The sequence below is a fragment of the Coregonus clupeaformis genome, chromosome 17 (assembly GCF_020615455.1).
Source record: "Coregonus clupeaformis isolate EN_2021a chromosome 17, ASM2061545v1, whole genome shotgun sequence".
In the NCBI taxonomy this organism is placed as follows: Eukaryota; Metazoa; Chordata; class Actinopteri; order Salmoniformes; family Salmonidae; genus Coregonus; species Coregonus clupeaformis.
The window spans coordinates 45,673,469-45,686,244 of record NC_059208.1 but is presented as its reverse complement, the minus strand read 5'-3'; the positions used below and the strand labels follow the sequence as shown (position 1 = coordinate 45,686,244).

General features: G+C 46.6%; 1 protein-coding gene across 34 annotated transcripts in view; it reads right to left on the bottom strand.

Moving 5' to 3' along the window:
- Positions 1-12,776, bottom strand: part of clasp2 (cytoplasmic linker associated protein 2) — a 64,822-nt gene that overhangs the window by 21,016 nt on the left and 31,030 nt on the right. For 8 of the 34 annotated variants that reach the window (XM_041903468.2, XM_041903469.2, XM_041903472.2 and 5 more), the window contains 18 exons: positions 12,200-12,276; positions 11,797-12,035; positions 11,468-11,603; positions 11,229-11,299; positions 9,133-9,192; positions 8,933-9,010; positions 8,673-8,840; positions 8,430-8,470; positions 7,159-7,308; positions 6,497-6,520; positions 6,023-6,040; positions 5,698-5,796; positions 5,383-5,409; positions 3,792-3,818; positions 2,381-2,560; positions 1,669-1,713; positions 653-760; positions 143-205 (listed from right to left, as the gene is read on the bottom strand). In XM_041903468.2, the coding sequence (XP_041759402.2) occupies positions 143-205; positions 653-760; positions 1,669-1,713; positions 2,381-2,560; positions 3,792-3,818; positions 5,383-5,409; positions 5,698-5,796; positions 6,023-6,040; positions 6,497-6,520; positions 7,159-7,308; positions 8,430-8,470; positions 8,673-8,840; positions 8,933-9,010; positions 9,133-9,192; positions 11,229-11,299; positions 11,468-11,603; positions 11,797-12,035; positions 12,200-12,276 (1,611 nt within the window). The remainder of the gene's footprint in view (positions 1-142; positions 206-652; positions 761-1,668; positions 1,714-2,380; positions 2,561-3,791; positions 3,819-5,382; positions 5,410-5,697; positions 5,797-6,022; positions 6,041-6,496; positions 6,521-7,158; positions 7,309-8,429; positions 8,471-8,672; positions 8,841-8,932; positions 9,011-9,132; positions 9,193-11,228; positions 11,300-11,467; positions 11,604-11,796; positions 12,036-12,199; positions 12,277-12,776) is intronic. The other 26 variants (XM_041903488.2, XM_041903496.2, XM_041903492.2 and 23 more) reach the window with 18 other exon arrangements.

Below are 12,776 nucleotides of genomic sequence, written 5' to 3'. Positions count from 1 at the left end.
GAACGAAAAAAATATATAACGGAGGAAGAAAGAGTAGATCTAGAAAACTTTTAAAAAGAAAAGATGTATAGAGAACGTAAAATAGAAGGAATCAAGCGGATGGAGGGAGTGAAAGAGACGATAGAGGTACTCATCAATTCACCTGCGGCCCCTAAAGCATCGGCGGTGTGGAGAGCTCCAGTGGAGCGAGAGTAGTGCCGCGACGCTGCAACCATCAACCCCACACACACACACACGCACACAGAGAACCACACACAAAACAGCCCCCCACCGTTAGAACTCACTCGCACAGTGTGAGAGAAAGAGAGACCCAGAACCATGCAACAAAATGTCAATGTGTGTGATTAGTAGCCCTAAGAGTCCAGTTCTGCTTCCCTACAGTCTGACAGTATTCAATTTCTGTGGCAAAGACCAGAGTCATCTCAGCTAGCCCAGGCAGTCCAAATGGCTGGGAATAATCTTCCTTAGTGTTGGGAGGCACCGCTTTCTGGTTAAGCGTTCTATAGTGGATTGAATGTCATCCACAAAATGACAGCACATGTTGTTGTTAGATCAACTGTACGCAAGGTGGTCAGTTTTGTTGTTCCATATTGCTGGCTTGTGTCTGTGTTTTACTATGTGATATCTATGATGTGTTGTGTGTGTTACTCACCCAGGGGTGTAAAGGAGCGTACAGGGCTGGTGTCTCTGCTGCTCTCTCTGCTGGCCTCCCTGCTGCAGCCCTGACTCATACTGGGCCGAGGGATACGACTGCCCCGAGCTACAGTACCATGTTACCAGGGGCAGGGGAGGGGCGGGGGAGAGAAGGGGAAAGAAAGAAAGAAAGAAAGCAAGCAAGCAACAAACAAACAAATAAACAGAGAGAGTACATAGGAGAGAGAGCGAGAGAGCGCGAGAGAGAGAGAGAATAGTCATAAGAGTGACACACTGATAGAGACAGGACTGAAAAAGAGCACAGCTCTTCTGGCTCCATGGGTGAGTCTCAATAGTCTACAGTGGTTTAGAAGCCACAGTAGACTGTTGAGACACAGCCCTAGAGAGTACAGGACTGCTGGGCTCAGAAATGACATATATATAAACAATGTCAGCACTCACTCACTCACTGACGCACACACACATACACAGCAGGACAGGAGGAGGAAATTAGAAGCAGATGAAAGACAAGGGGATGGGGGGAGGATCTCTGTTTTCATCCAATAAGCATCAAGCTCATCCTGACTGTTCATTGGCCAGAGCCGGCACCCACGCACCAATCAGAGTTAATCACAGCCTAAGGAAGTGTTATGGGGGAACCAATGAAGCTTCACCGATCCTATGACGCTTCATTCACACCTGTGGCCAATTGGTTAGTGGGAAGATACAAATTGTCACCATGATTACCATGGCAACCCATCACCATGACAACACGCATGACAACACACAGCCATGCTTTCGGCAGTTAGAGGAGGATTCTGGAATTTTGAGGCGGCGAGCGACAGCCTGACGGAAGGCTGAAATGGTTTGAGCGAGAGAGATGGAGAGTGAGATAGAGAGACGAAGATAGAGGGATAGAGAGAGTGAAATGGAGGGATGGAGAGGAGGAAGAGGAAGAGAAAGAGAAAGAGGGAGAGATTGAGAGATGCGGGCGGAGGTGGAGTTGTCAGAGGGACAGAGTCAGAGAGTTCTTACCTCCTCTGCTTGCTCCGTTGTAGATGGAACTAATACTGGAGGGAGCTAGAGACCAGATGAAAGAGGAAGGAGAAGGAAAGAGGGAGTAAAATAGAGTTGAGGTCAGCTTTAAATTAGTTCTCGCTTTATAATAATAATAATAATAATAATAATATGCCATTTAGCAGACGCTTTTATCCAAAGCGACTTACAGTCATGCGTGCATACATTATTATTTTTATTTTTTTGTGTATGGGTGGTCCCGGGGATCGAACCCACTACCTTGGTGTTACAAGCGCCATGCTCTACCAGCTGAGCTACAGAGGACCACGCTTTCAAAGTTGTTGGAGAAACGAATGGACTGATATGTGACATCACGCAACGATGCGGTGGCAAGGGCAACATGCGATTGGTGCGGATTGATCAAGTTGTTGGAGGCCAGTGGAGATGCAAGTAGACCGCCCTGTGTGTGTGTGTGAGACCTGTCAATCTCTGGGCCTTAGCCAATCAGACGTGAGCAGGAACAAACAGAAGCAGGCCAATGGAGGAGGGGAAGAATTTATTGGTTTAGAAATAACAAACAAAGATACAAATCCATGCATCCTGTCGATGGAGGGAAAGGAGGAGGCTTGGGGAACTGCTTGGTGTGTGTGTCACCAAGAAGAAATCAGGCAGGTAAGACAAGGGCCTGGGATGGTTCACAATAATGATTACTGTATGTGTGTGTACTTACCAACAGACAGGCGTGTAGGGGAGGAGTCTCGTGAGCAGCCCTGGCTGCGGGGGATGCGGCTACGTCTCCCTCCTGTCCCAGCCCCTCCGGCCCCAGCTAGGACCCTCTGGGCTCCGGAACCAAGCGTACTCAGAGCTGTACTGGTCAGGACGCGGCCCGGGGAACCACTCCGACTGCCGGCTAGAGAGAGCGGGAGGGGAGAGAGTTAGAGACATACACACAGACCACACACTAGTCATGCGTGGGACCCTATTGTCTAAGGAATAATAACAATATCAACAACCTCTAGCCCCTACCCCTTCAGTGTCTGCAGCAGACCTGGGTTGAATACATATGTCAAACACTTAAAAGTATGAGGTGCGCTTGACCTAACTAGGAGTTTTTTCTTTTAGGAGTATTATTCCCATTAGTTCAATAGTAAATCAAGTGCAAATAAAGTCTTTGAAAGTATATGACTGTATTATTGACCCAGGTCTGGTTAGCAGATCAGAAGAAACTATATATGTGTAGGAACATGGTGAATGGGCTCAATGGAACTGAAGCCATTTTGATTTCATGGTTAGGGGTTGTTTTCAACCGGACTCAGGGGACCAGCTTTGGCGGCCATCTTGGGACTGTCATCATTTCAGTGGGTCGTTTGCTTATTCCCAAATAATGACATGGAGTACAATATATGTTTTTCATTCTTCCAGTCTCCAATCACACGGCCCATAATGCATTGTGCTGAATGTCACAGATCTACACATGCCTTTGTGATCTTTTAACTCAAAGACAGAGACGTGAAGAAGTGCTGAAAGTGAAATGTGGACATAGAGGGTTATGTGACATGAGTGAGAAAAACACTTTACCACACAACTGAAACTTATCACATCAATCTATTTCACCACACAAACGCAGAATACACAAACCTTACATACTACACACAGTCTAGGCTACACACAGTCTACACAGTCTTCTACACACACACCACCATGATTGACCTCTAACTGCTAACACCAAGTGAGTTGGAGCTAACACTATGTGACTAAACAAGGGATAGATGGGACTACCCTACTGTACCTACAACCCCACCTCAGAGTGGTCTGGTCTGTCAGAGCATGCTGGTCACATGGCATTCTACATCCCATGCATCAGAATCATCAATGCATCTCTCTCCCTAATCTTCCGCATCTATCCCCTCATCCTCTCTGCTCCCTCCTACCGGTAGACACAGGCCTCAGCTCAGAGCGCAATTAGTCATAAGAAGGCAGGCAGCCATGTTTTAGTTTGAACTACAATTCCCAGCATGCTTCAGCCAGAGAGGGTGTGGAGCTTTAGGTGACCAGCTTTGTTGATGGGTGAGGAGGGTGATAAGAGGTGAGGTGTGAGAGAAGGGGTGATGAGGGTAACATGTAGTACGTTAGACTCTTACCACCAATGGGGGTAGCAGACTGAGATCCTGCACCAATGAGAAGGCAGGATTGGAGAGGGGAGCGGAGCGGGGACAGGAACAGGAAGTTAAACCAGATGGATTATGGGTGTTAGAGCACAAAGCACCATGGGAGTTAGAACACAGAGAGCATCATGGGAGCGTTCCGAGACAAGAGAATGAGAGCGACAATGGCCACGCTTCAAACACGGAAATACATTTATTAATTAAATGTAAATAAATATAGAATAAACTATGAATGCTGAGACACACGGAGCCAGCTGTGATGCTCGATGGAAGAACGGTAGAGCACTGCATGATGGGTAGCTGGTGTGTGATGCAGCAGTATCACTGACTAAGCAAAGCAGCTTTACAATGGAGGAAATAAAAACGCCTCAAAGTAAAAATGCTCTAAAAACACAGACACACTCTCTCACACACACACTGCCAAAACCTGCACTGCCCAACCACAGCTCTATATCCCAAAGATATCTCACCAGCATTCTTAATTGTCTCTCTCTTAATCCTTAAGTCATTTGACGCACCAGTACGTCAATCTAAGCTAAGTAACATAAAAATCCTTTAGTTTATTCTAGAGATATCAGAATAATGCGTCTCAATCCGCTGCATCTGCCCGCCCATGTCGGCCTTCCGCATCTGCGGTGGAAGGTGGCCGATCTGCATCTGTGTTTGTCAGACCATGAGACATCGCAAAAATCGGTCTTCTCACAAAAACATCAGTAGCGTCATAACGGTTTTTCCCTACAAACTAACGTGGAAAGATGAGACCACTCTGTGGAAAGGGGAGACTCTCACGAACATGATGGTGTTCTCTGTTTTGCTCTACAACCCCCACAAGTTTCACGGGATTGTTCTGAAGGTAACTCAAACAAAACAATTTTGTGGCAACAAAAATAAGGGGTTAAATGTGTCCAAAAAAGCTTAAATATTTCCTGAGCTTTCTTATATCTACTAGATATAGGACAGACACTTCAAAAATGTATTCCTTATGATAGATTTTTTGACTGTCTTTGCCATTTATGAATGTGTTATTCAATGCATTACTATGGGCTATAGTAGAAAGACCAAATTCAATATTTTATCAAATTTAAATAAAAAAAATAATTCCCCCCCCCCCAACGGCTTTGACTTTGAAGTTAATCTCTCGTTCCTAGAATCTGTTCTGTTTTTATTCTGCCAGGTTGAGCCTCAGAGAGATCCCATTTTTCACATTCAACCCATAATCTGGATTATGATTTGGGGGCTTCATCGTCACAGTTTATGTAATAACAAAACATAGGCAGGTTTTCCTAAGAGGTCAGACCAGTCGACACTCTTGATTTGAGAGTGCTGCACCAACTTTATTTGCTGAGTTGGCTCCTGTTTTTGTCATGTTTTGGTATTTCTTAATAACTATTGGCAGAACTGGACTCTTCACACCAACCAACACACCACTCTCAGTGATGAGACAACAGAGCATGCAGAGAACACACACACACTCTCATACCCACTCCCACATTCACAACAAACAACGGTGACCATGAGAGCAACATAATGGGTCCGTCTACCCCACTGCAACACACACACAGAATACCTGGCGTGCAATCTGATTCGTCGGAACCTAAGAGGTATAAAAAACATTTGCAGGAGCTTATTGTCACTGTGAGGGTTACCAGCAGTGACTACAGAAAGAGTACGTATAACTCATCTAGCAAACACACACACGCTCAAATACACATACATTCAGAGTAATACGGCAGTGGAACATTGTGTGTATGTGAGGGGTGTGGTATTTGAGGCTCAAAAACTGTGTGAACGTGTTGTGTATGTGTTTAAGGTGTGTGTGTATATATGTGTGTGTGTGTGTGTGTGTGTGTGTGTGTGTGCGCGCATGTGTGTTTCTTATTACGTTGTGACTGGGACACCATCTTGGTGCGGGTGCGTCCCCGGGAGTCCACCTGGCTGACGCTGGTTGCCGTGGTGAGAGGCTGCTTGGTCCTCAGACGTCCTGAGGTCAGAGGTCATACTGTTAGACTGGACACACACACTTTCTCTTGTTCTCACACTTTCTGAATAGAACAGAGCCCTCCACCACTAAGCAATAAGCACTAGTTTAGAGGTAAGAAGCACTACTGCTGAATACTACTTAGTCTATATACAGGTATATACCTAACTACAGGCTACACAGTAACTAGTCTTACAGTCTAGACCTACAGTAACTACTATTGTCTTACCATTGACTGACCTGGCCCCTAAAATCAGATACAGAGAGGGGGGAGGGATGTGTCAGGGGTCAAAGGTCATATAATGTGATGTAGGGTGTTTAAAGTGAGAGGTTTTTTTTGAACGGCTCTTTAAATCCCATGTATTATTATTATGTAGCTACATGGACTAAACATGTGACTGTTAATAAACAAAATAACATTCAACATTAAATCAGAACTTCCTTATTTCATATGCTCTGGTCCCAGATATGAGATACTGTATGATTAATGGAATATGAGAATGTGAGTGTGTGAGAGACCAGACGAACAGCAGAGGGTGCCATGGTTACAGACTGGCTGGGGTTACAGAGTTGCTGTCCAGGGCCACCACCCAGAATACACAGGAAGGAGGGATGAAGGGAAGAATGAAAAAAACATGTAGAAAAAGAAAAGCGTGAAGTGTTTTTGAGCGGATGAGAGTGAAGCAGGAGGAGATGATCTTACCATCCATTTTATCAGAGGCATCATCTTTAGTGGCAGAGAGAGAGAGAGAGAGAGAGAGGAGAGAACAGTAACGGTCAAGTGAGACGGAGAGAGGGTGGAGAAAAGAAGAGGAGGGAAAGAGAAAAGAGGACAGAGAGAGAGTGGTATAGTGTCTGTGTTAGTAAGAGAACATGGTTCAAACAGAGAATCAAGAACTAAAACACCTAACAAATACACACTGACAGACCATGGCTACACAAACACACAGCCATACAACACACAGCCATACAACACACAGACAGGCAGCAAGCAGACACAGACAGACAAACAGCCCCTCAGACAGACAAACAGCCCCTCAGACAGACAAACAGCCCCTCAGACAGACAAACAGCCCCTCAGACAGACAAACAGCCCCTCAGACAGACAAACCTAGGTTAGGAGAGAGATGCAGGCAGTGTATTCAGAGAGATCGAGAGGAGTTCAGCCCAGGTCTTGAAAGCAGCAGGAAACCATCATAACATACAGCACCGTGACTGTGAGTGTGTGTGTGTGTCTATGTCGGTGATTGATTGATTAATTGATAGACTGATTGACAGACAGCTGACTGATGTAGACAGATGTCTAAACTGCCTGTCTGGTTGGTTGGTTGGTTGGCTGTCTGGCTCGATTGACAGCTGCCTTACCCAATGACGAGTAGGAGCCGGGGGTCAGTCTCCCCGCCCCCACCTGCCCGATGTGCCGCTGCTTAGCAACTGTTGCTGCATTAACATCCACATCGCTACGGGAACGCTGCAGGGAGCCTGGCGACGCCCCACCCTTATGACCCGCTGGGACTGGGAAGGGGTGAGGGGGGGGGAAGGAGGATATATATACACACACACACACACACACACACACACACATGCAAACAATACATCACAATACTGTACAAACACCACCAACATCACCACCATGTATACAATCACTTGCTTGGACATAAACACACACATACATACATGTACAGACATACACACATGACTACACTGAACAAAAATATAAACGCAACATGTAAAGTGTTGGTCCCATGTTTCATGTGCTGAAATAAAAAATCCCAGAAATGTTCCATACGCACAAAATCTTATTTCTCTCAAACGTTTTGCACAAATCTGTTTACATCCCTGTTAGTGAGCATTTCTCCTTTGCCAAGATAAATCCATCCACCTGACAGGTGTGGCATATCAAGAAGCTGATTAAACAGCATGATCATTACACAGGTGCACCTTGTGCTGGGGACAATAAAAGGCCACTTTAAAATGTGAGGAGTATTGCTGTCTGTAATAAAGCCCTTTTGTGGGGAAAAACGAATTCTGATTGGCTGGGCCTGGCTGCCAAGTGGGCCTATGCCCTCCCAGGCCCACCTACGGCTGCACCTCTGCCCAGTCATGTGAAATGTATAGATTAGGGCCTGATGAATTTAAATTGACTGATTTCCTTATATGTACTCCTGAGTGGCGCAGTGGTCTAAGGCACTGCATCGCAGTGCTAGCTGTGCCACTAGAGATCCTGGTTCCAGGCTCTGTCGTAGCCGGCCGCGACCGGGAGACCCATGGGGCGGCGCACAATTGGCCCAGCGTTGTCCAGGGTAGGGGAGGGAATGGCCGGCAGGGATGTAGCTCAGTTGGTATAGCATGGCGTTTGCAACGCCAGGGTTGTGGGTTCGATTCCCACGGGGGGCCAGTATGAAAAATAAAATAATGTATGCACTCGCTAACTAAGTCGCTCTGGATAAGAGCGTCTGCTAAATGACTAAAAATGTAAAAAATGTAAAAATGAACTATAGCTCAGTAACATCTTAGAGCATGTTGCGGTTAGATTTTTGTTCAGTATAAATGTGTGAATAGTCAAACATAAACAAATAACGTACACACCACTTGTACAAGATCAGGAATGATATTTGTGTGTGTTTGTGTTTCACCTCTTCCAGGAGCAGCTGACCATTTAGACGACAGAGGACGACTGGGAGAGGTAGAGAGATAGAGGTAGAGAGATAGAGGTAGAGGTAGAGAGAGAGGTAGAGAGATAGAGGTAGAGAGATAGAGGTAGAGAGAGAGAAAGAGCACAATATTACTTTTTGGGTAGTTCTGAGCCCCTCCCCCAAAAAAACCTATTAGGTTAAACACTGCATGGTTAAAGGTCAGGGGGGGTCAGGGGTCATTACTTGAGGCTCTCCTGTGAAGAGGAAGAGGAGCGGTCGCTCTGAGGAAGCGACGCCACGCTCCCGGCATTCCTGAGTGACGACTGGAGGCTCCTCTGATAGGAAGGTTCTAACGAGTTGAACAGAGTGTCCGCCTCTCCCGGAAAATGGTTCCTCAGACCCCAGTATGCCCTGAGAGAGGGAGGGAGAGAGAGAGAGAAGGTGTGAGAGAAGATAGAGAAGGTGTGAGTATGTGTGTAGGCAAATGTGTGTGTGTGTCTTACTTGCGGGCCTCTACTCTGGCCTCTGCGTCGGCATCTGCGATCCCCTTCTTAATGCTCGCTACCATCACTGCTGTATGTCTGAGAGAGAGACAGACAGACAGACAGAGAGAAGTTGAACATGTGTACAACATTCAACCAAGATTCCATTAGCTTTTGAACGGCCCTATATTTATTTGTCCGGCTGTGTGTTCAACTCTCACCTCTCCAGAGTCTGGGTCTGCCACTCCTGCAGCAGCAGGTCCAAGAAGTCAAAACATTTCCTGAGGGAGGAAGAAACAATCTTCATCATCATTACTACAATCCTCTTCATTTTCTACAGACAATCACAGACTACAAAAGGAAAACCAACAACGTCGCCGACACCGATGTCTTGCTTCCGGACAAGCTAAACACTTTCTTCGCCAGCTTTGAGGATAACACAGTGCCACCGCGCGGCCCACTACCAAGGGCTGTGCGCTCCGCGACGTGAGTAAAACATTTAAACGTGTTAACCCTCGCAAGGCTGCCGGCCTAGACGGCATCCTTAGCCGCATCCTCAGAGCATGCGCAGACCAGCTGGCTGGTGTGTTTACGGACATATTAAATCTCTCCCTATCCCAGTCTGCTGTCCCCACATGCTTCAAGATGGCCACTATTGTTCCTGTACCCAAGAAAGCAAAGGTAACTGAACTAAATGACTATCGCCCCGTAGCACTCACCTCTGTCATCATTAAGTACTTTGAGAGACTAGTCAAGGATCATATCACCTCTACCTTACCTGTCACCCTAGACCCACTTCAATCTGCTTACCGCCCCAATAGATCCACAGACGATGCAATCGCTATCACACTGCCCTATCCCATCTGGACAAGAGGAATACCTATGTAAGAATGCTGTTCATTGACTATAGCTAAGCATTCAACACCATAGTACCCTTCAAGCTCATCATTAAGCTCGAGGCCCTGGGTCTGAACCCCGCCCTGTGCAACTGGGTCCTGGACTTCCTGACGGGCCGCCCCCAGGTGGTGAAGGTAGGAAACAACACCTCCACTTCGCTGATCCTCAACACTGGGGTCCCACAAGCGTGCATGCTCAGCCCACTCCTTTACTCCCACCCAAGCACGCCTTCAACTCAATCATCAAGTTTGCAGACGACACAACAGTGGTAGGCATGATTACCAACAATGACGAGACAGCCTACAGGGAGGAGGTGAGGGCTCTGGGAGTGTGGTGCCAGGAAAATAACCTCTCACTCAACGTCAACAAAACAAAGGAGATGATCGGGGACTTCAGGAAACAGCAGAGGGTGCACCCCCCTATCCACATCGACAGGACCGCAGTGGAGAAGGTGGAAAGCTTGAAGTTCCTTGGCATACACATCACTGACAAACTGAAATGGTCCACCCACACAGACAGTGTGGTGAAGAAGGCGCAATAGAGCCTCTCTTCAACCTCAGGGAGGCTGAAGAAATTTGGCTTGGCACCTAAAACCCTCAAACTTTTACAGATGCACAATTGAGAGCATCCTATCGGGCTGTATCACCGCCTGGTACGGCAACTGCACCGCCCGCAACCGCAGGGCTCTCCAGAGGGTGGTGCGGTCTGCCCCACGCATTACCGGGGGCAAATTACCCGCCCTCCAGGACATCTACAGCACCCGATATCACAGGAAGGCCAAAAAGATCATCAAGGACATCAACCACCCAAGCCACTGCCTGTTCACCCCGCTATCATCCAGAATGCGAGGTCAGTACAGTTGCATCAAAGCTGGGAACGAGAGACTGAAAAACAGCTTCTATCTCAAGGCCATCAGATTGTTAAATAGCCATCACTAGCACATTAGAGGCTGCTGCCTATAGACATAGACTAGAAATCACTGGCCACTAAGAAATTGAACACTAGTCACTTTCATAATGTTTACATATCTTGCATTCCCACGGGGGGCCAGTATGAAAAATGTATGCACTCACTAACTGTAAGTCGCTCTGGATAAGAGTGTCTGCTAAATGACTAAAATGTAAATGTAAAATCTCATATGTATATACTGTATTCTATAATATTCTACTGTATCTTAGTCCATGCCGCTCTGTCATTGCTCGTCCATATATGTATATATTCTTAATTCCATTCCTTACTTAGATTGTGTGTATTGGGTATATGTTGTGAAATTGTTAGATATTACTGCACTGTCAAGCTAGAAGCACAAACATTTCGCTACACCCGCTATAACATCTGCTAAACAGGTATGTGACAAATAAAATTTGATTTGACAATCATCATCAATTATTATTTTTATCATCATATGCTTCATGCGCACCTTCTGACGGCCACAGACTTGCAGGTGCAGTTACTGGTGATCAGGGGAATGAGTCTGGGAACGTGTGTGTGCTGCAGAGAGAAAGAAATACAAACTCAGTCATTTTATTATCTGTGTTACGTGTGTGCGTGTAAGGTGTGTGTGTGTGTATGTGTGTTTGTGCATGCTAGATGTGTGTCTGTGTTACATCAACACGTGTGTGTGCGTGCGCGTTAGGTGTGTGTGTGCGTCTAACTCACCCGTATGATAAAGCGTATAGCAGACACCCCTGACGTAGCCATAACCTTGGCACAGTTAGGGATGAGGTTGAACAGGATAGGAAGAATGCCCTCGGCTCCATGGTCAAACTTATTACCCAACACTGTCGACAGGTGGCTGGAGAGAGAGAAAGAAAGAGGGAGAAAGGGGGAAAAAGACAGGAAGTGAGAAAGTGTTACTTCCATTTTCAAATCCATTTTTAGAGAAGAAATGTAAAAAGAAGAAATGTAAAAAGGAGATGTGGAAAAAAGTGTGTGTGTGTGCATTTGCGTGTCAGTGTGTGTGTGTAGTGTGTGTGTGTAGTACTCACGCCACAGTGATGCAGGCCTCTCGTACCACCTGTGATCGGAGGTCTTTAGCTGACAGTTTGAACGCTCCGTCCAACAGCCTCAGGTGTTGGAAGAAACACTCATACTCAGTTGCCCCGGCAACAATCAGTGAGCGGATCTTCTTCATTGCGGCGGCTCTCTGGTCCCAGTCATGTTTGTCATCAGAACAGATCTCTCTGATCTTATTCAGGTTATCCTCCAGGTCACGAGATGAGTAGATCTGACAGAGAGACAGAGACAGAGAGAGAAAGGGGGACAGAGAGAAAGAGAGAGTGGGAGAGAGAGACAGAAAGATAATTAGTTCACACTAGTGTTATCTACATCGCTTGCAGTCCTGCTACTAATGCATACTAGCGTGTTTGTGTGTGTGCGTGTGCATGCTACCTGTACTGTGGGGACATCAGTGAAGGCTTTGATGAAGTCTTCCTCATCGATGCCTCCGGCTCCATCCTTAGACGCACCTAGAGACAGAGAGGACGGAGAGTTCAGAGTGCGTGTGTATCCCAGTCTGAGTGACAGTAAGTTGCCTCAGCCTAGCACTATACATTGAGTGTACAAAACATTATGAACAAAAGGTATGATCCCTTATTGATGTCACTTGTTAAATCCACTTCAAACAGTGTAAATGATGGGGAGGAGACAGGGTAAAGAAGGATTTTTAAGCCTTGAGACACGGATTGTGTATGTGTGCCATTCAGAGGGTGAATGGGCAAGACAAAATATTTAAGTGCCTTTGAACGGGGTATGGTAGTAGGTGCCAGGCGCACCGGTTTGTGTCAAGAACTGCAACGTTGGGGCATCCAGAGTGGCGCAGCGGTCTAAGACACTGCAATGCAGTGCTAGAGGCATCACTACAGACCCGGGTTCGATCCCGGGCTGTTTCACAACCTGCCGTGATCGGGAGTCCCATAGGGCGGCGCACAATTGGCCCAGCGTCGTCCGGGTTAGGGGAGGGTTTGGC